Source organism: Phalaenopsis equestris, unplaced genomic scaffold (genome assembly GCF_001263595.1).
Source record: "Phalaenopsis equestris unplaced genomic scaffold, ASM126359v1 Scaffold000203, whole genome shotgun sequence".
NCBI lineage: Eukaryota > Viridiplantae > Streptophyta > Magnoliopsida > Asparagales > Orchidaceae > Phalaenopsis > Phalaenopsis equestris.
Window position 1 is genome coordinate 763992 of NW_018164645.1, and position 26541 is coordinate 790532.

Sequence of the window (26541 nt, forward strand, 5' to 3'; positions counted from 1 at the left end):
TGTAGGGAAGTGCTGGAAGGAGTTGACAACCTGGTGGAGAGTGTAGGGAGGCTGTGGACCGCTGGGATGTGCGGGAAGGAGCCGACGCTCTGTGGGAGGCGCTGGAGGAGGGTAGTGACAAACGACTAGGTGCTGAAGGGGCAGGAGAGGTCGACGTCCAACAAGGAGATACATGGAGGAATCTGCAATCAATTATGAGTGCTAGGAGGGAGGCTGCGACCGACTAAGAGGTGGGGGCGGGAGCGTACGATTGACTGGAAGTGCAGGAAGGAGCCTACGACAGTCTCAAAGCAGTGGATGGAGTTCGCGACAATCTGAGGGCATTGGATGGAGTCTGCAACAATCTAGAGGCGCAGGAAGGGGTCTGCTACAAATTAGAAGCGTTTGATGGAACCAGTGGTAGCAGAGAAGCATAGGAACAATGGAGATAGTCACTTTCAGTCGAGTTACAATCAACACACCTTACCCTTGGATGGGAAGAACGCTGGTGGCTGAATTCTGAATTCAGGAATCAATCAGTCAATTCAGAATTCAGAAAATAAGAAAGAAATAGAAAAGGAAGGACGCAGAAGGTGCAAGAGTAGAAAAAGAGAGTAATAAAAAAAGGAAGGGTAATGGGAGGGAAATGAGAAAGGAAGGGGGGAGTGTGGAGGGCGGCAGGTCCCCCTTTTTGGGGATAAGTTGGTCCCGCAGGGGTAGATCTCAAGGTTCGGTTCAGCCGGCGCAGTTCACGAGCTCACTTCAGAGACATTTCTGTACTTATAATTTTTGTAATAAATAATCATAAGCAATACATATTATATGCATATATAACATTTTAAGAATACCTGCAAGCAAATGTTTCATAAAATGGTTATCACATAAATGTGATAAGAAAAACTTAATCATAGTCAGAGTCAGTAACAACTAACATTCACATATTTATGTGTAGGTATCATTTAACATGTAGAAATTCTAAATGCATTCACTTAGCAATGAAATATATCAAGTTATAAAGAAATGTATTATTCTTAATTTAGCCATGATTATTTCGTTGGAATCAACTGAGCAACTCTACGACAAATTTCCCTAAGCTCACCTCGAGCCGCGGCTTAGCATAAACAACATGAAATTAGTAAATTTCTTAGGATATTTAAGAAATCCTCGACTTATATGTTGATTTAACCCCAAACAGTTTTCTCACCTCAAAAGAGTTACACTACATAGCTATCTCATCTCTCCAACTCTCTCTTAATCCCTTTTTTCCCCTCCTAACCTTATTTATTTCCTCTTACTTTGCTGTTTTATTTGCAAACAACTCCATTGAGAGGCCAAAACCCAATTTGCACAACCGACACTAATTCACTTTCTAGTAACAGTGACCGGGAACAAAAAGGTGCTTTAATTCGTGCAAATGTCAAAAAAAGTTGTAGGCAAGGAAAGAAATGTTCAGAATATTGTGAAAGAAGGTTTTTACACACATAAATCTCCCCATCACTCGAATTTGCATTTTTTGACACTCTGCCCGCAGCCCAGATTGCGCCTGCGCTGCAGCAGGGTCATTGGAGCTCTCCATGCGCACGAAACCGAGAGAGATCGAGAGAGGGGATTGGCATTCGACGCCTTTGATGTATTATTTACCCTCCCTGTGATGACTCACAGCCATTTGATTGCATGAAAAGGCTGAGATCTGTGTAATAAAGTCAGTGGGTACTAAAATGGGATTAGGGAATTAATTAAGGTTAATTAAGTATAACTTCAAACTTCAATAACTTCACATGCTCTTTAATTCTTATATGATGTAATGTATTAATTTGATCGATCCAATGTTTAGAATTTTATAAAATTAACTCAGTTTAATTCCAAGAGATGCAAAATTTGGGATATATTTCATAATTGCCAAAATTTTCACCTGATTTTGACAAAACTGGGTATTAAACTAAATGACACTATATCAGTGACATCGTTGTCACACAACATTCAAATCCTCATATTACTAATTATAATGTAACTGAATAAAATTTCCAAAGTATTTATGTCATTTTCTTGTTGCATAGGGTACTGTTGAGGTGCTTATAATGAGACATTTTTACGAATTGCAAATAGATCAATTTCAAATAACTTAAATTTATTTGCTTTTCTGTTTTTATTAAATTTCTTTCCTGGTCAACATATTCTTGCTATTAATGGCCACTAATAATAGAAATATTGGGTGATGGGTTGCTTATGCTATCTCTAATTTTTTTAATTTAAATTCAAAAATGCCCCACATTCTACACAATTTTGTGCGACATGCACCCGCTCTGGCCACCCCTCTGCCTCCCTCCTTCCTAGAATCAGAATGATAGGAATTCTTTATTTGTGCAATCATTATGTTAGACTTAAAGTGTTCTTTGATTCTAGTATCTCTTTAGTTAACTTTGAATGTTTAATGCTTTCTTATTTATTTTTTAATTTTGTACATACCAAAGAATGATTTGTAATTATTTTAAAAACGAGCATTTTGTTGCACCTTTCTATTTAGTGTTTAGAAAGAAAATAAACAATTATTATTATTTTTTAAAATATTTTACATGGCTTGTGTAACTGTTATCTCATTTTAATCCTTTTTTCTTAACTGGCATGTCTTACCATCAAAGAATACATCATGGCTGGGTTCGTTAATTAGTACTATAATTGGAAATCTCAAGCTCTCCATCACCAATATTCATATTAGATATGAAGACCTTGAAAGGTTGACATCAATTTTTTGCGGTACTTATATATAAGCACTCGAATATTCAAATTTGTTTCTGGGTCCTTAAAAGTTTTACGGTAAATTTTCACAGCAATCCTGGCCACCCATTTGCTGCTGGCTTGACACTATCTAGGCTTTCAGCAGTGACAGTCGATGAGTCTGGGAAGGAAACTTTTGCTACTGGTGGGGCTCTGGAGCACATTCAGAAGGTATGCTGTCTCTGTTTTTACAGAACTTACAGAGTTCTCTGATTACTGTTTTGAATCACTTTGTTTGCATCATTCTTTCATGTCCTGAGTCCCGACATCTTTGCCAAAATTGGTTCCCTGTTCACTCTCCAAATGCTGAACAGCTTACTTTTTATGGTTCTCAGAACAATATGATATGGCCATTAACATCCAGAATTTACTGTTTTGCAGTCCGTGCAACTTGATCGGCTAGCTTTTTATTTTGACTCTGATATTTCTCCCTGGCATATTAAAAAATCGTGGGAAGATTTAGTTCCTTCAGAATGGAACCAGGTATTGTTTTTATGATACGTCAATTTCATTTTTTTGACTTACGGATAATCTTTTGGTCTGTATGTGTAGATATTTGAGTTAGGAGACAGCATTGACCAATCAGTTAATGCTCTTCCAAGGAAGCATGATTACATTTTACAACCAGTGACGGGAAATGCAAAGTACACAAAGTTGAGAATAGATGAATCCAAACATACAAGGCAAGCATTGCAGCAGGCTGTCATTAATCTTGACGATGTTACATTGTGCTTATCAAAGGTACATTTCAAATAATCCCGAGTACTTTGCCATTTATGCAAATTGATTCTTGATCATATCTTTGTAAAACATTGTAGGATGGATACAGAGACATGCTGAAGCTTGCTGATAACTTTGCAGCTTTTAACCAGCGGTTAAAGTATGCTCATTATCGTCCACAAGTTTCAGTGAAATCTGACCCTAAAGCATGGTGGAAATATGCATATAACGTGGTTACCGATGAAATGAAGAAGGCGAGGTAACCATCCTGATCTGTGTTTTCACTTAAACTGTGATACTTGAAGTTCCAGATGATGCAATTTAATCATGATTTTCTTATTTTGCTACATACACTGTTTTGTATTCTGCATTAAAATTGCACTCCAGACACTAAATTTTTTTTTCTTCATTCGTTATGATTCTCATTTTAATGTAATATTTACATGCAATTATATTGTTAATATGTAGTACTTTATTTACTAATTTTTTCTTGGTAGCATTTTATGCGATAAAGTGATTTTGGTTGTAGAACTTACGGAAATGGCAATTACCATTCAACTCTGTCATGATATTCTAAATGCATTTGGCTTTCAGTGGAAGTGAATCGGCTACATATTTTAAAAAACTTACCTTCCATGCTCATTAAGTATTTTTATTAGTGCATTTCGAAGGCATGCGCCTTCCTCATCAACTGCTTTTTGGTGAATGAGTGCTATTTGTTCACTATTACTGGTTATGCTTTTGAAACATATGAATTGCCTTAGATGGGTACGAAATGTTTTGCACTCAACTTTTATGAGAGAATCGGTTACCTTTCTCATTTTCTTGTTGGAACATGTCAAGTTTCAAACTTCAATTTAAGTCTTTTGCTATGCTTTGAAACAAAAATACTGCACCGTTGTTGTTGGTATCATATTTCTTCCACATCCCACATCTTTGATTTTGAAATGAGGTTTATAAAATAGGAGAGAATGAGAGACAAAATGAAGTGTATGTCTTTATGATAGTTATTTTTTGATATCATTATCATCATCATTGGCTTTATTATCCCAACTTCTTTGGGTTGGCTTTATGAATCCTCTTCCAATCATGTCTATTGGGTGCCTGAAGTTTTTACAGAATATTTTAGTTTTTTGCCTATGTGAACTTTTGTCAACGCCTTTTGATTCCTTACTTCTTTTCACTTTTTTTTCCTTTCTTGTTGATGCATTAATGCGAGAGCTTCTCCCATAATTCCGTAACAGACGAGATTCCAAAATATAGGGAATCGATCCCACAATTGCGGAAGCGATCTCACAATCGCGCAAGTGATCCCATGACTATGGGGTTACAGACAAGGACCAATTCCCGTACCAGAGAGGAAGTTCACAGGATTTTCACTATTCAGTGACACCAGAGTAAGAACACAGGATCTCGGAATATTGCAAACACGAGATTTATAGCTGAGTAGAAAATTGCCTATTTGAGCTGTTTGTTTTCATTGATTCATTTCTTGTTTCTTTTCATTTTTCTTTATCTTCTAATTTAGGTTATTTCTTGTTAAGGAATTTTTATTTATTGGGTTTTGATTGTTTGAAACTTCAGTTTTTCTTATTTTATGAATTTAGAGACGTTTCTCTGAATCTTGCTCTTAGGAGTGCTGTATCATCTTTGTTTTGCAAGTGGTGCATCTGTTTTTTGCTTTGGAATAGGTGCTGAACCTTCTTGCCGTTTCGCTGTTCAACTTGCTGATTTTACCCAGGCTTGTTGCCCATGACATCGAACCTGCTGTCCAACAGCAGATTTATTCCCGCAATCCCTTCCAAATACTGTTGACCACACATATTAGTCTTCCATGGCTTAGAACTTGTATTCTTCGGAGAGGTTATGGATGCATTTTTATCCAAAGTATGAGTCTTCTTCTGATGAGTTTGAGCTTCCCATATCTATCATCGTGAATAGATAAGCCATTCTAGTAATTGCTGATCTTCTCTTTGAATTCCTGATCATCTCTTTGAATTCCTCTCTATTTGTCCAAATTATTTTGAATCTAAAAATATTGCTTAGGTAAGAAAACCAAACCAAATAAGGAATGGTAGGCCTGATTAGAAAAAGCTCTGCTTGGTGCATTGAAGCCTCGATGGGGGAAAACAACCACTTGTGTTTAGTGAGCTAGAAAATGCCCATTTTAAAGGCAAAGTTGTGCTAACACCATTTAATTCATTCCAATTTTTTTTTTTAAATCATTCCAAAATAAATGCTTCCAAGGTTCATTAAAAGGCTTAGCTATAGTGATTGGTAAGGAAGATAGAGTGACGAGAGGGCACCTATGCCTGCGTGGGTGCGACAAGTGCCGCACGCTGACCAACTTAGTCCAGGTGGGAAAGGACTGTGCCGTCTTTCCTTGAGCATGGTTCTCTCCTATTTGTAGTGGGGCCTACTTCTCTTTACTCTAGGACTATTTATGTGTAATTTGTTGTGTTTTAGGGTAATTTTTTGCTTCTATTTTTTTGACATCGGCTGTTTTCTACCTTTAGAGGATTAAATCCGATGACAGGTTGTGCTCTGGCTGTATCATTTTCTAAAGTGGTGATTATCTCCTATTATTCCTCCCTCGCCTGCCCCTACGCTTGTTGCCGCACCCTCTAGCTGCCTGCCTATATGCTGCCGCCCCTTCCACACTCCTATTGCTTGCCGCTTGCTGCTGACCCCTTCCCAGCCCTCCTGCTTGCATGCTGCCGCCTCCAACCCACATGTTGCGTGCTGCCGCCGTTGCCAATTACCTTGCTGCTTTTTGCTAGGGGTGTAAGTGAGTCAAGCCGGCTTGTGGGCCGTCTTGAGCTTGGCTCGATGATTGGCTCGTGAATTGAGCTCGATGAGCTAACACACCAAGCTCAAGCCAGCCCTGACTTGACTCGTTAGCTCGTGAGCCAACTTGTTTAAAAAAAAATATTAATATAAAATATACTCAAGATATTTGAAATATCAATAGTTTATCTTGAAGGTATCATTTTTTTTAAAGCGATATTTTGTATTATATATTGCATGATTTTGTATTATTTATCTCCTAATTGTTCATTTTATTTTGTCATTTTATTATAAAACTAGCTTAAATTAATATAATTTTCTCTCTTTCGTAATAAACATGCCGACTCGTGAGATAGCTTGAATTCGCAGACTTAAGCTTGAGCTTGTGCTCGAACTCAATAAAATTTATCAAGCTCAAGCTCAAGCCGAGGGTGGCTCGAGCTCGACTCGACTCGTTTACACCCCTACTTGCTACCGCCGCTATCAACCCTCCCTTGCTTGCTATCCAACAACAGGGCAATCTTTCCTTCGCTGTTGCTAGATCACCTTATCGTCTATAGCTCTCCGTTTACACTATCTCGACCTGCAACCCACCACTTTCGAACCTCACCCTAGGGGTATTTGTGTTGGTGTCATCGTTTGCCTATTTTCAAGTGTCTTTATTTATAACAACCCTTACGAATTTCAACAATAATACTACTTATGAAGTGAGAAAAAGATTTAAATTTTCAAGGATTCTAGTTACAAATATTGTCAAACGATTTCCTATTAGAATTAAGTGTGTATCAGTCAGTTATAATGTTATCGCCAGTAGACATGATAACATTAGAGGTGGGGTTGGGCAGCTTACACATGAAGATAATTGGTTTCTGCATTTTCTAGTAACTCTGTAAGCCATTCTTCTTTTGATGACAGAGTCTAAACCTCTTACATTTCAAGAATCAATTATCTAAGGGTTTAAAACGCCCCTTAGTAAGGTCTTCTATGTATCTAATTTAGTGAAATTAAAATCTTATAAATGTCTCTTTGCAAGGTTTTCAATGTATTTATAAGAGAAAATAAGAGCTAAGAAATATAGGGTTTTCCATGTATATATTATTGCACTGCCTTTAGCAAGAGCCGAAAGTGCACTATCAAAAAATCAACAGCGGATGCATTATGATCCATGCCTATGAGGTCAGGAAATAGGCCATCGTTGAGAATTGTATATAGTTTAGGGTCCTATCTATAAATAGGAAATATAGAAGATGTCAAGGTTTTATTTTTATAAAAAGTTGTCAGGCTATGTATAAGCCAAAATCTTTCATAAATAGATTATATTTCTTTGAGCAAAAATATTTCAATTTGGTATCAGAGCATCCTAACATACTGCCTCGTGCTCGATTCGTGGAACTTCTTCGACGTTGTCCTCACTAGCAGCGGCCAGTAGGGTTCGCGACATCATCCTCGAATTCGCGAAGCATAAGCGAGGTATGAGCTGGGATTGTGAAGCAACCACGACGAGTACAATCGGATCAACGTCTTGGCAAAGAAGTTGCGATCTCTAACATCGATGTCATCTTGGCAAAACAGTGGCAATTAAAGCTAACAGAGGAGGCTTCGACTTCAAATACGGAGGCGGGAGCAGATTATGTCATCTTCGTAGGCAAGTCCCTTCACAGGCAGCAGTTAGTGCGGTCTTGATTGAGACTTGGGAGTGAGGAAGACAATAGAGCATGACCTTTATTTCTAGAGTTGCACTTGACGACAGGGAGGCGAAGGATCGAAGTGACTGCGGTTTTGCAAGCAGACAGAGGAGGTGTTGCTTCATGCGGGCTAAAGGCTTTATGGATCACACGAACTTGCAGGAAGGAAGTCGCTTGTGATCTTTGTGATCTAGACTTGATCCTTGTGATTTAAAATATCATGAGACGGATATAGTGCAGGAACTAAGGGATTGGAACTTCTGGGGAAGATGAATTTTGAAGTTCTAGAGGTCTTGGTCGGGCTGATACAGGGAGCTAGAGTCTCGATAGGAGCCACCAGGTGAACCTAGATCTCTCTCACGTGGATCTAAAACTTGATGGATCAACCACGTATCTGAGTTAGTCACATCAGATTGAGGTTGCTATAGTATGAAAGAGATTTGAAGGATACCTGACGAAGGTCTAGCCAAAGAGTGACAATGTTCAGAGGGTCTAGTAGAGGACCACACATGCCTTACCTTGCTTTACACCTGACTACTCAACTCGATGGCTTCATCGATTGCCTCATCAGTGGATGACATTCGAAAGATGAGCGACATTTGGGCGAAGCTGAAGAAATTCTATGCTGAAGCTGAGAACCACTTGAGGGTGTTCGTGATTCAACGTAAGATAGAGACAGTGGTTTTGGGTGATCTATTCAGGAGTACTCTACATACCTGTAGCGGTTGTGGCAAGATATTGATCACTTTTCACCTATGTCAAGGTGTGATAATATGGGGTGCAAGAAGGGGAGAGATTTTTGCATAGATGAGGACTATGCAGTTTTTGGCTTATTTGAAGTTGGCCTTTGATTAAAGGCGATCAGTCCTCATAACCCAGGCAACGATTCCTTCATTGGATGAGGCCATCGCCGTGATGATACACGAGTAGAGTTGCATGCGACTACACTTTGAGTCGAGTGAACATTCAGGTATTCGATCAACTTTGGTTACCTCGAGTGAAGTTGTGACGTGTTCAGGGGGAGACTTGTAGACACTACAACTGTGGATAAATGAGACATCTGAGCAAGACTTGTCTAAAGCCACCTAAGGAGAGAGAGACCGGTGATTGCACAGTCTAGAGGCCGTGTTGTATTCGTGGGGGCCAAAGGGGTGGTGGAGGGAGCTACCGGGCAAATCTAATTGTAGCAGAGAATGAGAGAGAAACATTGGTGATATTTACTGATGAGGATCATGAGCTATTGGAGATGTTGAAGAGGAAGCAGAGAGTAGCAGGTGATGTGACTGAGGAGATCTTATTTATTTACATCAAAGGGGACACTACTACTCATGCACACTTAGCCAAAGGTACTCGTCATACACATGCTCTTGTCTCTATATCCACCGTAAGATTACCATAATGGATTGTAGATTATAGTGCAACTTGATATGCGATAGGTAACGTTAGTGAATTCACTTCTTATACTCGTCTAATAATTCTAGAGAACATTCGGGTTGATGGTACAACATAACCTGTGGCTGATAAGGGTAGAGTGAAATGTACCAATTCTAAGACTTCGTCCAATCTTTTGCATACTCCTTCCTTTCCAATGAATATTATATTCATTAGTGCCATTATTGTTTTTTTTTTTGATATACTTTGGGTGATCTTTCAAGAGAAGCACGTGATATACTGGACTCTAATACTTGGATAGAGATGGGATGGAATCAACACTAACATCAATGGAAGAGAGTATATGAGTGGTAAGAGTGTGGAGGATGTGTTGTTGCTGTATCACAGACGCATGAGACACTCTTCGTTTAGTCTTTTGAGCCATTTGTATCTGTTTTTGTACGGGAAGACAAATAAACAAAATTCTGTGCGTGATGCTTGTTTTCTTTGATATACTTTGGGTGATCTTTCAAGAGAAGCACGTGATATACTGGACTCTAATACTTGGATAGAGATGGGATGGAATCAACACTAACATCAATGGAAGAGAGTATAGGAGTGGTAAGAGTGTGGAGGATGTGTTGTTGCTGTATCACAGGCGCACGAGACGCTCCTCGTTTAGTCTTTTGAGCCATTTTCTTCGTTTAGTCTTTTGAGCCATTTGTATCTGTTTTTGTACGGGAAGACAAATAAACAAAAAATTGTGTGTGATGCATGTGAGTTTGATAAGCATACCAGGAACTCTTATGTTAGTTATGGTAAAAACGGTTCTTGTGTTTTTGATTTGATGCATTCAGATGTATAAGAACTTTATTCTAAGCTTCGATGAATGACTATAGATATTTTGTGACTTTTATTGTTTTTCTCGTGTCACTTGATTGTATTTGATGTGAAACAAAAGTAAATTGCTTGCCTGCTTTAAAGACTTTCACATAGCGTTTAAGTCCCAATACGGTGCATTAGTAAAGATATTGAGGTCTGATAATGGACATAGTATACTAACAACGTGTTTGGGGAGCACATGTCAACCTAAGACATATATCATCAAACCACATGTCCATACACAATGACACAAAACGTAGAGGTAGCATAATGATATCGATGAAAGCCTTAAAGCACCTGTGAGAGAAAACAATTTTGACATCCGCTCAATTGATCAATATAATGTTTTCAAAAGTATTGGAGTGACAATCTCCTTGTGAGTTTTGAAAAGAAGATAATGGCAGGATCCTCTTGTTGAAGGTATTTGTTTGTGTATGTTTCGTGAAGGACAATAGACCATTAATAGGAAAGCTGTATCCCAGAGCTGTGAAGTGTGTTTTTGTGCGTTATTCTTTTGAGAAGATTTATGTTTGTTGGAGCCCAATAGAGAAGAAACTATTGGTATGAATATGACTTTTAGAGTATTCGAATCGTACTTTTTCTTGGAGGTGACCCCACTTTTTTCGTGACTCGTCAAATAATGAAGGTATGTGGCGAGAGGGGGAGAGTAGCTATGGTGAGCGATTTGTAAATGTGGGAACAATGCCTTGTCCCATTATGGGAATATGATCGAATGAGGAAGAACCGATCTCTGAGAAAAATGAGCCCTAAGGTTGAGGAGTTCAAGCTGAAAGGGAGCTGAGGGTGTACTCATGGAGAAGGAGATAAAGTGAGGGAACAATGCCTGTCATGCCACTCGTGACCACAAGTTTTGCAGTCTCCCCCAACTCTTGAGGCACCTACACGATCCACCTAAGAATTCAATTACACAGGTGATATGATTCTTTGAGAAGGACTTATCAGAAAAATAAGGGTCATTCTTCTAATCGTTATTTTCCTGATTATTTTGGTTTCTCACACGATATTTCTCAATTTATCTCATACTTTATAATATCACCTGTGTACTGACGCCGTCTCTATATTTAAGTGTTGATAGGTAGTTGAGGAGGATATAAAGTTGAAGACTGTCATGTTGGAGGAACTTGGTGCTATCAAGGGGAAAAATGCAGTCGGATGCAAATTGGTCTTCGCAGTGAAGTGAACCCCAGAAGGAAAGATTGATCGCTACAAAGCATGATTGGCGGTGAAAGGGGTATGGTTAGACGTATGTCATTGACTATAATGAGACGTTTGCAGCAATGACGAAGATGAGCACAGTTAGGACACTCTTTTCTCTGTCTGTGAATGTTGGATGGATGTTACACCAACTGGTTGTGAAGAATGCATTTCTTTATGAGGATCTACCATAGGAGGTGTGCATGAAAATACTCCCAAGCTTTGACACAGACTAAACAAGAAACATCGTCTTAAATTGAGGAAGTCACTGTATGGTTTGAAATTGTCTCCTTAAGCTTAGTTTGACAAGTTCAGGGGAGCAATGGTAGAGTTGGGCTATCGACAGATTAATGCCGACCACAATATTCTTTCGACGACATATTGATCACATTATTATTCTTGCCGCGTATGTGGATGATATGATGGTCACTGGTGATGATGAGGGAGAGCTTGCTCAGCTGAAGTCATGTGTGAGCAAAGAGTTTGAGGTGAATGACCTGAGACATCTTAAATATTTCTTTGGGATTGAGGTGGTTCGTGGAGCAGAGGGATTGTTCTATCTCAGAGGAAGTTTATGCTAGACTGGCTCATTGGGACAAACATGTTGAGATGCAAGCTTGCAATTTCACCAATTGATCAGAAGGGAAAGTTGAGCATAGAGGCAAGAAAGCGTGTTGATCATGAGAGGTACCAGAGGTTGGTAGACCATCTTATCTATCTGAGTCTTACTCTTCCTGACATATCATTTGCAGTAAGCATGGTAAATCGGTAAATGCATGATTCAAGGAAGGGCCACAAGGATGTAATGTATCAGATTTTGAGGCACCTGAAGAGTGCACCAAGGGGTTGATTTAAAAAAAAAAAAACATTTAGGCATTGAGGCTACTGTGACTCTGATTGTGCTAGTTGTGCTGATGACATGAGGTTCACGTCAGGATACCGCATATTCTTAGGGGGAAATTTGCTGTCTTTGAAGAGTGAGAAGCAGTCAGTAGTTGCAAGGTTGAAGGCAGAGGCAGAATACTGGGTCATGGCTTTGGGAGTTGCCAAGATTTTATGGCTGAGAGCTCTATTGATAGACTAAGGATGTTATGGCTGAGAGCTCTATTGTTAGACTAAGGAGCTCAAATGAAGTCGTGGCGCGACAACAAGTTAACAATCAACATTGCCAACAACTCGGTGCAGTACGACACAATCAAGCATATGGAGATTGATAAGTTCTTCATCAAGGAGAAGCTAAATAGTGGACTACTGGAGAAAAGTCATGTAGCTTCTAGAGAGCAAGTAGCTGAATGCCTCACCATGGGACTTAGCTCGTTAGATCTATCTAGGTTGTGTGACAAGATGAGCTTAGTTGATATCTTTTGCCCATCTTGAGGGGGAGTGCTGAGAATCTTATATAGTTTAGGGTTCTATTTGTAAATAGGAAATGTAAAAGATGTCAAGAGTTTTGTGTGCATAGAAAGTTATAAGGTTATATATAAGCCAAAGTCTTTCATGGATATGTCAGATTTCTTTGAGCAAAAACATTTCATTTGCCATTATGAGAAGGGTGGGTGAATTTATCCTTCAAGAAATTTTAACATTTGGAATGGAGATTCTACTGCGAATGCAAGCACTCTGCATTTTGGGTTTGCAGAAAGCAAGTGTTTGTTCAATATATTTCCACATTTTTTGTTTTCATACAGATCAAATGTTTAGGACAACTATGACAAAAAAGGAACTGTTTGCCTTGACCAAGGTAAACGGAAATTGATTTACCTTTTAGATTTATCTATGTTGTCAGCCTCTGCAAATGTTTGAGCCTTATTCATTCCATTAGCAGGAGGGGAAACCTAAGGAATGTGCAATGAAGACCGATTGAAATCCAACATTTCTGTGACTCCACTGGAATTTGATTTGTGGGCTGGTTTTGAGTTATCTTCTTAGAAGAATCGTTAAAATGATATCCATGGTGTTAACTAAAGTTGAGAAGGATTAGAAGCTGTGGAAAGTTTTTCTGCTTTGATTTGAGTTTGAAAATTCTTTGGCTGCGAACTTGCTGGAAACAACTGCAGTACCATGAATTAACAATTTCTTGAATATGCCGTAGCATACCAAATTTGTTGTTATTTTCTTACAGCAGTAGATCAAGAAGCTTGTTATTGATCTTGGTAGCAGATAAATCCGAAAAAGGCTTACCAGAATCATATTTCCCAGCCACTCTATTTGATATTGTTAGTGATTATTTTGATTGATTACCAACTATAGGTCCAGGAATCACATTGACATCACAACCTCAACTAGCACTTCAGAAAGCAAATTTTTGGTTGATAGTAAACTTTTCCATTTGATGAAGAAATGTTGAATGTATGTGGTATTGAGCTGTCTGATTCTAAAAATAGAAAGTTAAATCATAGATATCATCCCAAAAGCATTTTTTTTCGTTTGACAGGGACGTGCACCATTACTTTCACCTGTTGGGTCACTATCATTTTGAAACCATTAAATTGCACACAACCTTCATCAGCTAAATAAGCAAAGCATCTTATGAGATTTGAATTGATACCAAATTTATCCCAAACAATAATTTTAGAAACAAGTATTATTTTTGCGAACAAATTGGCAGTTAGAACTAACACACTTGAAAGGAAAAATACAACAACGCATCACCTGGGAATCTGAATTAGACAACAGACACTTAACTGGGGTGGTTTTCAGGTGGGGGTGGTGGCCGATAGGGGTTTGGATGTGGTGGGGATAGCGAAGAAACAGTTGCTAGGGGCTGTTCTGGGCCGCTGGACAGCAGCTAGGCCTCGAGGAGATGGTTCGGCGGCTGGGACAGCAGTGAGGTGGCCCGGGGAACGGTCTTGGGCAGCTGGAACAGCAATGGCAGTGTGGGAGAAGTAATGTAACAGCAGCGAGGCTGGAGTGATGTGGTTCAGATGGCTGGAAACAGGAATGGACAACAAGGCGAGGGGCTCAGGGGGCTGCGGCTGGAAGGCAGAAGGCGGGGAGAAGGTTGTGGGTGGCTGGGAGAGCAGCAGGGGTGTCAGAGGAATGATTCCGGGCGGCTAGCAGTGAGCATGCTGCGGTTGGAAGACCAGGAACTGTAGGAAGACAGCCGGGAGGAGGCTGCAACAAGGAGGAATGCGTTGTAGTGAAATGAGAGGGATGCAAAGGAGTCGGGGAAGAATAAATACCACCTTGGGAGTGAGATACAATCAAAGCATCCGTATAGGAGAATCACGACACGTATGATCTTCTAATTATAATGTCTAATTATTTTTTAGTTTAATTCTCACTGAAATTGCATTATGGATTGTTATGTTAACTATGAAGCTTATGCTTTTAATTATTATATGGTTTTATGTGTAACAAATTCTCTATTATCAGTTCCAGTTTAGATGATATACCTATACTTAGTGATGCTATAAGTATGTGGAGTTCAATATTTATCAGGAATTTGGTCTTTTGGATCAGCATCTTTATTTGTCTATAATTGTTTGCCGTATTATTATCAAATTAATTGTCAGAGGAAATGCAAGCTAGTAAAACATACAGAAGGAATTTTTATTTTTATCGAGCATTTGCTGTCTTTCTCGGTGTAACATTCCACTAATATGTTGCAGTGGGAAACTCTCTTGGGAGGATGTTCTGCGATATGCCAGTATCCGCAAGAGATATTTGTCTCTTTATGCTTCTCTCTTAAAGTCTGATTTATCCCGCTTGGTAGTGGATGACAATGAAGAAATTGATAAACTGGATCGTGAGCTTGACATTGGAGTCATTCTTCAGTGGAGGTGACTTGCTTAAATAAAATTTTATCTTGTTTATTTTTTGTGTTGTTTCTTATTTAGCATATGACAATACGTGTTTGTTTTATACTTATTTGTCGCTTTTAGAAAAAGAAAATAGAAAACTTGTTTGGGGATAAAATTTAAACAACCATATTTCATTAGAATTTAGTAATTTAGTATGTAATTCATAATCAATTCAATCCAAGTAGTAATTATCCAAATTACACTTTATTTAGGCCCCTGTTAGTTGAAGTTTTTATTATGTAAACACTTGCTAATTATCAACATTTAAAATTAATCAAATTTCATTTAATATATATATTTAATTGACTGAAATCCAGTATAGTTAAAATTTTAAGCTATATAGAAATCCTACTTAAACATAATTAGTAGTAAATCATCAATTAATATGTTCTATTAGTTTAATTAAATATACTTGGTTGAATTACTATTATTGAATGCTACTGAACTTTATTACTTTTAATGAAAATTTTAGTTAATATTTTTTTCCTAGATCAATAGTTAGTTGCACTTAGATTTATTTTCATTTTGCTTTCCATTTTTTCCTCATAATAGCATAACGTAACATTTTTGGATGCTCAAATTATTTCTTGTTCTCAAAATGGCAAACTGAAAGAATGCGTGGGAATGAGAAATGTAACAATTGTAGTCTATAATTAATATTAACATTTAATTAGCACAATTTAATATTTAATCGAAATGTAGTCTTGTATTTGTATTTGTGCTCTAATTTAACCTATGTTAAGCCCTAATTTATCTAAGTTATTATCATATAATCACTATGTATGATACCGGAGTTAACCCAAAACTTGACACATTTTATTGCTTATTTCAAAAGGGTACAAGGATGATGGTTCAACAATAAATGATGTAACAACAATAGCATAACACAAATAATGATAAATGCAACTTACGGAAATAAAAAAAAAAGTAAATAATAAATGATAGAAACAACCCTCTCGAGCTGGTGCAGGAGATCTGGGAGTGGAAGGAGCTGCGTAGAGTTGCTCAAAGGGTGTTGACCGACTGTAGGATACAGACACGACCGACGGAAGGGGAGGACGACGCCGACAGAGGGTCGACGGATTAGCAGGGGCCAGTGCGGAGGTACAACGGTCGTTGGTGGAACACGACTGACTTGCAGTTGCACAACCCACTCAGTGGAGTAGTGCGAAAGTCCTGAGTAGAAATGGGCGTTGGTGGGATGTTCAGGAGGGGCAAATAGCGGCTCGTTTGTGCAGAGGAAAGGCACTGGCGGAAGCTGAGTGACTGTGGGCGAGCAGGAGAGTTGAACAGTGACTCGTTTGTGTGGAGGAAGGGTGCTGGTGAGAGCTGCGAGCGATTGAGATGAGCAGGGAGGGTGATCAACGGCCTGTATATGCGGGAGCGGGGTGTCGGTAGGGCTTGCGAGCATCTGAGAAGAGCTAGCGAGATCAGTTCACTCGGGGGGTCACTACGAAGAGCTGGGATGGCTGCTGAGGATGGCAGGGATTGCACAGGGATAACACCATTTTGGGCGAGGTACAATCGAAGCACCGTTTGCCGTTGAAAACATCCATCGGAGTGGGAACACGTTGGTGGCACACCTGAAATCAGAGAAGGATCAAAACTGTTTAGCAAACAACACACCACAATTTAAATAAGGTGGGAGTAGGAGGTAGACTAGGTAAATAGGAAAAATGTGCAAGGATTAAAGAAGTGTGGAAAGGAAAATGAAGGAATTTGAAATGCAGCCCAAGTAAGAAAGGAAGGATTAGTCAGGAGAGAAATTAGAGCATGAGATGGAGAGGGGCGAAGCTTCTGCCCTAATTGGTTCCGACCAGTCCGGTCCAGCAGGAAGGTTGGCAAGCCATCCCATTTGATCCAACCTGGTTAAATGGCAAGCTAAATGGTTCCAATGCATATCTTGATGAACTCACGGGCTTTCGAATGCCTATTATGATTTATGAGTTAAGAGGGTTTCTCTCTTATTAAAATATGAGTTGGTGCTTGTGGTTCTATACCAATTTACTTCACCCTTTTTTCAATTAGGACACAGGGCCTGGAGCCTATGAAATACTGTCTTCTAAATATTGTTTGGCTAAATTATCTCCACTGCCATCCTCATCTCCTTCAATGAGGAGGTTTTTATTATGACATAGAAAAGCATAATGGTGAAAGAACTTGCATTGGAACAATGCCAATGCCGCCATCCTTAAAACCATAAGCACATTATAAATTTCCTTTAAGATTCTTGTTTTGTACTTTCACTAGAGAAAACCTGTGCTTTAGTGGTATACGGTGTGCCCTTGTCAATTAGATTGTGCTCCCTTGGTTTGGGAATTAAGCTTACTAGCTTTAGATTTTCAATAATTGCTTGAACTCTAAAACAACTAGGAATATGAGTTTTCTTTAGGATACACAAGGCTGCGTGGCATTTCTATTTGTTCCAATTAAACTAATGAGAAATTTTTACATGGTCCAATTGAGTTTTCTTCAAATTCAATTGGGTCATATAATTGTCAAATCAATTCAGTTTTTGATGTACGTAACGTTCTTGTTCATAAGATTGAAAACTTATCCTTGAGTTGATTTTGCTGTTTGGAAATACTTGGAAACTTTCTTTACTAGTTTGTTATCTTTCCATGCTGGGTAAACGGACTCGCTTTTATGCTAACATCATTTAGAAAGCTTATCCCAATGGGTTGTAGGAATCTAGTTATACTGAAATGGGGGTTTATGTATAATTGACATTCTGAAAGACCTTCAAGTTTGATTTAGCATCAAAAGAAGGTGCTTTAAGCTTCACCTCTTGTCATTTATTCATCCATGTCGCTTTAAATTGTTTTGAAGGAGCAACATAATCATGATGTTGGCTGAAAATCATAAGATATGCTTACAAACTTGGTATCAGTAATGATATGCCCTTGTAATGTAGTGCCAACCATGAGTGAGTTCTCTACGGACAAGCAAGAATGCAAACCATTATGGATTTGCATGTTTTTGCTTTCATACCTACTTAGTTTGAGGAGCTTGATTGTACTCTTAATTGAGATCTTCTTAAAAGTTGTTACACTTTATTTGATGTTTCCAAGGCCATCACCTTGCAATTTGGAACCACTAACCTCAAGCCTTTATGAGGATGACAAGTTCTTTATGTGAACAGTATTGTTTGATTGTTGATTATGTGCAGGTTACAGGGGATTCAAATAAATTTTTACCTGTGTGAGTTTCCGGTTTATGAAACCTTGTTGGGCTTATTATATATTCAATGACCGATAATATCTCTTTTGGCTTAGGAATCAACACAATTTTGAGGATTTTTCTTTGAGTGGCCAAAATATATGATTTTCTTTCTGTTTGCATTAATTAGGAATTAATTATTTACTTTATTTCAATTATTAATTTCATGAGAATAAGTGATGATCCCTTGAAAATATTGATCTTTCATTTGGTTTGGTATTCCTTAAAATAACCGTTTAAGCTTTGTACAAACTTCTATGATGTGCTGAATGTAAGTTTCTTACTACTTAAATTTTTGGCTTCATAGTTTTTCATCATGAGCTTTTAAATAATAAACAAATTGCTTTTTCAATTCATCAATTAAAGGAGGTTGATATGAAGATTATTTCTATATTACTAATAGGAATATCCTATTAGCTACCTTCATCTTGCTTTCCTACTTGTGTTTGCCTCATTTTATTGACATGAATATTGATGCATTAGATGTTGAAAGACACTCAAAACATGTGGAACAAATTGAACATATAGTCGATTATGTAGAAATTGAGATGATTATTACTGAAATGCAAATTAAAAATTTTGTTTATAAATTTAATCTGTATTGTTAGGTTAAAGAAAATATTTGTCAATTGGATGACCAATGATTTAAATTAAACCAACTAAAGTCTTGGTTAAGGAATCTCTCATGGTGCTCCTTTTTGCCTAATGATTCCATTGATTATCCACCCCATAGAAAACTGTAACCTCCTCCTGGAAACTAGAATAGTTGATGAATCTTATGTAAAAAAGAATTCTATTTGTAATATATAGTAATATGGTAGGATGCATGATATCAGAGGAAACCCAAACCACAACAAAAAATAAGTATTATTGCTGAAGTTGAAAGGATTACATACACGACGCTTGAAAACATGAAATAACAACAACAACAACTACACAAACATAAAGACATAACACAGACTCTAATAAGAGTAACGGTAGCAGGTAGATCAAGTGAGGGGCTACGAAAGCTGCTGGGCTGCTGCAGCGTCGGGAAATGCGGGAAACGACTACAACAGGATGGGGGAAGATCTAGGAGGGTTGCGTTCAGGTCTGGATTGGTTGGGAGGGCTTATGGTAGGTTTTGGAAGGGCGGGCAGTAATAGGACAATTGCTGGAAATGAAAAATAGCAGCAGGAAGGTGTCGGCATGGCTGGCAACAACATGATAGCTGCAGGAAACATTGAACAACAACAGGGAATGAAGATGGCAGCAAGGTCGAGTGGTTTGCGGGCGGAGGTTGCTGCGAAAGGATAAATGTCTCGTCGGGGTCGAGCTACAGTTGGAGCACCACTTCAGACGAGTTACAACTGAAGCACCTTCTCATCGTTGGGTACAACCCTCGCAGAGGAAGAATGCCTCTAAGGCAACACTCAAATATCTGCATTAAACTCTCCCCAAAGCTTAGAGATTAGCACCTATATAGAGTAGATTAGTAGATAAAATAGGTAATGAGTAGGATAGAAAATATATATAATAGACAAGGAGAGGAATATGAAAGAAGTAGAGAAGGAAATGAATTAGTGTGGAAAATATCAGGAAAGGAAAGGAGGACTGCAACTACTGTAGCAGCTACAGTAATGTGTCGCTGTACTATAGCTGCTACAGCGTCGTGGGCGATAGGGTCCAATGTCAACTCACGTGGTTGGGGGAGCTTCGACTTCATTCGTCGAAGGTTTTAGGGTAGAAAAATTTTAGTAGGATGGCTTGGGTAGAGATGCTAGGGAACTATAGGATAGGACTAGAGTTGGGTTAGCTATGATACCAAAAGATTCCGGAGGAAATCTAAACCACATCGGAAACACATCATTATTTTTGAATTCCAAACAAATTACAAACACGAAACTTGAAAAAATGGGAAGTAAAGATATCCGTGGGTGACAACGAGGATGGAGGCTGCTGGACTGTGGGTAGAAAGCTGGTCGAAAATGTCTGCGGTTGGTGAAAGATGGCTGGAAGGTGACTGGCGGCTATAGGGGAGGAGCTGTGGTTGAGGGGTGATTACAGGCGGGAAGGATGTCTGCTGGGAGATGGTGGCGATTGCTGAAATAAGTATGCAATGTGACTGGCGGCTGTAGGGGAGGGGTTGCGGTTGTTGGAGGGTGCAGGTATAGTTGCGGAAAGGCCCAAACAACTGCGAGGAAGGTGTCGGCGGGGCTGGCGGTAACTGGACAGTCGCTAGAAGCTTCGAACAACAGTAGAGAGGGTGTTAGCGTGGCTGGCAGCAATATGATAGCTGTAGGAAATGTCAAAAAACAACCGGGAATGAAGATGGTAGAAGGTTGAGTGGTTTGCGGTTGCTATAAGCGGGGTAGAGGGGTTGCAAAAGGATAAATTTTCTCATCGGGGTCGAGCTACAGTCGGAGCACCACCCGAATCTTTGGAGACAACCACCAGCTTGGACGAGTTACAGTTTGAGCACCTTCTCGTCTTCGGGTACAACATCTAGAGAGGAAGAATACATCTAAGTCAGCACTCAGAAATCTACACTAATAAAACTCTCCCCATGCCTCATAAAACATCACCTATATAAACAAGGGATTAGTAGATAAAATAGGTAAAGAGTAGGATATGAAATCAATATAATAGGCAAGGAGAGAAATATGAAAGAAGTAGCGAAGGAAATTACTTATAATGAGAAAACATCAGGAAAGTAAAGGAAAGAGATTAAGTAGGAAAGAAGGACCACAGTTACTGTAACAACTACAGTAACGCGTCCGCAGTACTGTAGCTGCTACAGTATCGAGGTCGATAAGCTCTCACGTCAATCTCTCGGGGTTGGGGAGCTTTGACTTCATCCGTCGAAGCTTTTGTGACAGAAAAATTTTATAAGGTGCCTTGGGTAGGGGCAGATGCTAGGGAACCTTAGGATAGAACTAGGGTTGGGCTAGCTCTGGTACCAAATGATACCGGAAGAAACCCAAACCACAATGAAAAATAAGTATTATTGCTAAATTGAAAGGATTACAGACATGACGCTTGGAAATATGAAATAACGACAACAAAACAACAACACAAACTTGAAGATCTAACACAGACTCTAGTAAGGGTTACGGTAGTAGGTAGATCTGATGGACCTGCTGGGCTGCTTGGGATTGGCTACTGCAGTATTGGGAAGAGTTGGAAACGGCTATAACGGGATGGGGGAAGGCCTGGGAGGGTTGCGATTAGGTTTGGATGGGTTGCGAGGGCTTATGACAGGTTCTAGAAGGGATGACAATAATACGACAGCTGTTGGAAGCGTTGAACAACGACAAGAAGGGTGTCGGCGCGACTGACAGCAATAGGATAGCTGCAGGAATTGTCGAACTGCAGCAGGGAATAAAGATGGCAGCAAGGTCCATTGGTTTGCGGCTGTTGGAAGAGTGGCCATAGGGGGTTGCGAAAGGATAAATGTCTCGTCGGGGTCGAACTATAGTCGGAGCATGACCCAGATCCTTGGAGTACCACCTCAGACAAGCTACGCCTGGAGCATCTTTTCGTCGTTGGGTACAACCCTCAGTGTAGCATCTTCTCGTCGTCGGGTATAACCCTCGGAGGGGAAGAACACCTCTAAGGCAGTATTAAGAAATCTACACTCATTAAACTTCCCCCAAACCTCAGAAAATAACACCTATATAAAGTGGGGATTTGTAAATAAAATAGGAAAATAGTAGGATAGGAAATAGATATAATAGGTAAGGAGAGGAATAGAAAGAAGTCAAGAAGGAAAGGAATTATAATGGGAAAGCATTAGGAAAGGAAAGAGATTAAACTAGAAAGGAGGACCACAGTTACTAACGCAGCTTTGGTAACCACGAGCGATAAGCTCCCGCGTCAATGCGTGCATTATGACATTTAATATTTTATATGATCTCCATTTTTAAATTATGAGATATGCACAGCTCTGTGAACTAAGGACTTTAGTTCTAAAATGTGTATGCTTTCTTGAAGTAACATTATATAGGGCTTGTTTGGGACACTTTTCTAATATTTTTTGTATTTCAGATTGCCATCACAAATTTTTTTGGCTATTGTTTTTTTGTTGATTTCTTGGAATGTTTGTGGTGGGAAGTTGCTTTTTGCAACTAAATTATGGAAGTGTGAGCTATAAAAAGTTGTCCGACTTTTTTGAAAAAGATATTTATGATCCCCACAACACCTTTCAAAAAAGTTGCTTTCGGCATATGAACTCTACAATCACTTTTGTAAAAAGTTGCAGCTGCCCCAAACCAACTTTAAATTTGTTCTTGGCCTTCAAAAGCAGTTTTCTCAGTCTACAAACCAAATTTGTTTCTAGTACTACTTGAATTTATCTTCCATGCAAATGTTATTGTTAAAATACTCTTCAGATGATCCATTTAGGGGACCAAATGACACCAACTGCATAAAGTTTATTTCAAGTTTAGAGCTTATGTGATTCATTCAAAGGCGATGTTGTAAGAATTATTCATGATATAGAGTGGATCAAACTGTAACCATGGAGGCACTCCAGAAAGTAGTAAAGATTTGCTTGAGAACACACATCAGGTGTGGTAAGGAATTGCTTAGCACACACATCAGAAACGGCAGGGAATTGCTTGAGCACAACTGAAATGTGCTGGCAATTAGCAAACTTGAAATGAAAATGAATCTTTGCTTGTGATAAAATTTGAGATGTTACTGCAAAATGTTATAAAATGATCCATTATTTTTTGCTGAAAATTCTCATCTCTAGCTGATCTTTTATTCATGCAGGATGCTGGCACACAAGTTTGTAGAGCAGTCTGCTGAATCTGATGCTTATCAGAATAAAAAGAAAGTGAAGCAATCTTGGTGGTCTTTTGGATGGTTGATATTCTTATGTTCATTTTCATATCAGCTTTATCACATTAATTAATCTATTTATTTTCTTTGTGCATCTTTCATCCTCTTTTACATCCATCCAAACCGTTGCAGTCTGTTTTTGGCTATTTTATCTTCATAGAAACACCATTTCCCAAATCCTCGCTTCTTTATACTTACCTCTTTTATCATATATCCACCCCAATGATACTAATTTTTACCACAATTAAATTAGATGTTAGTGACTTTTGTTTCTCTAAACATTCAGATGAATATGTTGTGGCCACTGATTATATAATTTAATTATTAAGCCTGATTGCACTACCTTATATATTGCAAACCTTATACTTAAATAAGAATTATGTTGATCTTTAAACCAGGACTGCATCTGGAAAGAATGATAATGGTTCCAAAGGTTTCACTGAAGAAGACTGGGAGAGGCTAAATAAGATAATTGGTTACAAGGATGGCTCTGAGGAGAATCTGGTGACTAGTCAGGAGACGGACTTGCCTCAGTTGTTTCTTGAGATTCACATGAAACACAATGCATCAAAGCTTGCTGATGGTCAGGAATGTCTTGCTGATTTATCATGTGAGGGATTGGCCTGCTCTGTGAAAACATATTCAGAGACAAAAGTTTTTGATTTTAAGTTGGAATCTTACAAACTCTTATCTCCAAATGGTCTTCTTGCTGAGGTTTGACTAATTTATCTCATCTCATTATTTTACAGAGAAGCTTATTTAAAATCCATGTTTTCTGAACTTTGTCCTTCAATTTTCTGTCAGAGTGCATATGCTGCTGATTCTTTTGTTGGTGTATTTACTTACAAGCCTTTTGATGCTGAAGTAGATTGGAGTTTTGTTGCTAAAGCTTCTCCATGCTACATGACAGTATGTTACTACAATCTATGAATAGTGGTAGTTATGCTTTTTTTCTTGTTTGTTAAAGTTTCTTCGGTCTGCAGTATCTGAAGGATTCCATTGATCAAATTATCTCTTTCTTCAAGAGCAATACTACCGTTACTCAGACCTTAGCTTTGGAGACCGCTGCTGCTGTTCAGGTATTCATCATTGAATTTATGGTTGTGATTTTGGTAGGTGAAGTTCCGCTTTGATTTTTTTTTCCCTTTCTGGTGACAACCTTGCTTGCTCAATATTTAGATGACAATTGATGGTGTCAGACGCACGGCACAGCAGCAAGTCACTCAGGCATTGAGGGACAGATCCAGGTTTTTTCTTGAAACAAGCTTACATTTTTTAATAAATTTGTGTTGTCAACTTATTTTTTATGATCTTTGACTGATACATTTCACAATTTGAACTTTAATTAGCCTAAGCAACTGATTATATAGTTGTGAATACTCTATTTACATTTTCTGACTAAAAAACATACTTTAAAGCAGATTCACAGAAAATTCTTCTTATTTTTCCGCCCATTAGTTTCTGAGGCATTTTCTTGAAACACACAGGATTTCACTAGACCACAAAGATTTGTTGCAACTGACAAAAAAATCAAATTAATTTGGCATCCATAAGTTTTTGCATGCTGTCATATATGATTGTGTTATGGATTCGATTTATTCAACTGATTTTCAGTCCTAAGAGGGGAACCACATTTTACATTCTATTTTTATTGGCTGTCGGATATGTTCCAATTTGAGTCAAGGCCCTTTCAATGGTCGTTAAATAGGTGAAATAATCAAAATATTTTTTTTTATTCTCAATGCTTGATGCAAATGCATAATTATGGCTGCTTGCGAAACTAAAATATGCATATGGTCATGTATAATTATCTTTGGTTCATGTGTTTCGTAGGCCCAACTTGATCAGCTTTTTATTCTGACGATCTAATCTGTGGCTCCATAAGCCACCATGGTACCATGCGGTCTGTACTCCAAAGGCTGAAGTGGCCTCTTTCACCCTCTTTTAAAGAACTTCTGTACGATTCACACTAACTTTGAAATAAAGGGGAAGACCCTCATTTATAAATTTCATCCCTCATGAAGAGTTTTGGGAGCTTGTAGGAAGAAGTTAGCTCCTAGCCTTAGTTGCTGGTTAATCTTTGTCTTGAAATTGTTGACTTTTACTTCACAAGGATCGTTTAGTCTCCATAATGGTGCAATGTGCAATTTACACTTGTAACTTGTAGAAAATATAGGAATCAGAAAAGAACGCAAAAAAAAAAAATCAAAATAACTGATCATCTAGTGGTTGATGTTAATTCCTTAAATCATTGGGTTGTCAATCCTCAAGATAGGATAACTAAGAATCCAATGTGGGCTCCAGGAAAGTTTCTACCCGAAGTACTTAATTGAATTTTTCATAACATGTAATTTATAATTAATAAGGGTATATATCCTCCCAACTAAACGTCTAAACTACCCGAAGTACTTATTATAAGATAATCTTTTTAAAAATATGATTATTTTAAAACCATAAATCCTAGTAAATTTATGTCTAAATTCATAAATAGCGTTCTCTCTATCTCAATTATCATTAATCAAACAACATTTTTCATAATCCATTCTTATAGGGGTTGGAAGAGCTTTCCTCTTTTGACCAAGTGTTTTGGTTTCTTCCCTTTTTTGAGAATGAGTGTTGGAATCTATCAAGAGAAGTTTAAAGTTTCATCAATGCATTACTTTAGAAGAAATATGAAATTTGGTTGAAGATATTTATGTTTTGTTCGAAAATGTAATATTGTTAAGTAGAAGTGCTGTTGGTAGAAACATAACATATCTTTGATCTGTGCTGTTGGTAGAAACATAACATATCTTTGATTTATATAAATTTCACATGTAGAAGCAACACCTATTAGTAATAGATGCTCGAAGATGTCTTCAATTGGCCACAAAGTTATATCATTTAGCAGTAGCAACGTTAATGTTAAATGGCTAAACATGTTCAAATACATTAGGTTCTTGTTGATTACTAACGTAATTAGGATTTATGATTTTGGTGGGTTAGTATGATAAGTGTAGTGGAGATTATGTGCAAAAGATAAACATTTTAAATCATAGTCACTTGTGAATTTTTTTAAGCACTATAAACTGATTGCAAGACAACCATATATCTCTCGTCATGTATAATAAAATTTAGTTAAAAATTATAATTTAATTTATGCAATTATTCAACACATAATGCAACCAAATCATTAAATGCTAATGAAGAATGCCCAATTACTTGGTATCTTATGTTTAAATCATGAAGAGGAGGTGAATTGATATAAGATTTAAAAGCCAAATTCAATTGAGCTGCTTCAA

At 38.2% G+C, this 26541-nt stretch overlaps 1 protein-coding gene across 1 annotated transcript in view; it reads left to right on the forward strand.

Moving 5' to 3' along the window:
- The window catches only part of LOC110022921, a 264353-nt gene that overhangs the window by 23288 nt on the left and 214524 nt on the right, over positions 1-26541 (forward strand). The window contains exons 5-15 of the mRNA XM_020722082.1: positions 2619-2713; positions 2808-2925; positions 3136-3237; positions 3307-3495; positions 3573-3733; positions 15026-15196; positions 23192-23284; positions 23659-23974; positions 24065-24169; positions 24244-24339; positions 24440-24507. Of these exons, the coding sequence (XP_020577741.1) occupies positions 2619-2713; positions 2808-2925; positions 3136-3237; positions 3307-3495; positions 3573-3733; positions 15026-15196; positions 23192-23284; positions 23659-23974; positions 24065-24169; positions 24244-24339; positions 24440-24507 (1514 nt within the window). The remainder of the gene's footprint in view (positions 1-2618; positions 2714-2807; positions 2926-3135; positions 3238-3306; positions 3496-3572; positions 3734-15025; positions 15197-23191; positions 23285-23658; positions 23975-24064; positions 24170-24243; positions 24340-24439; positions 24508-26541) is intronic.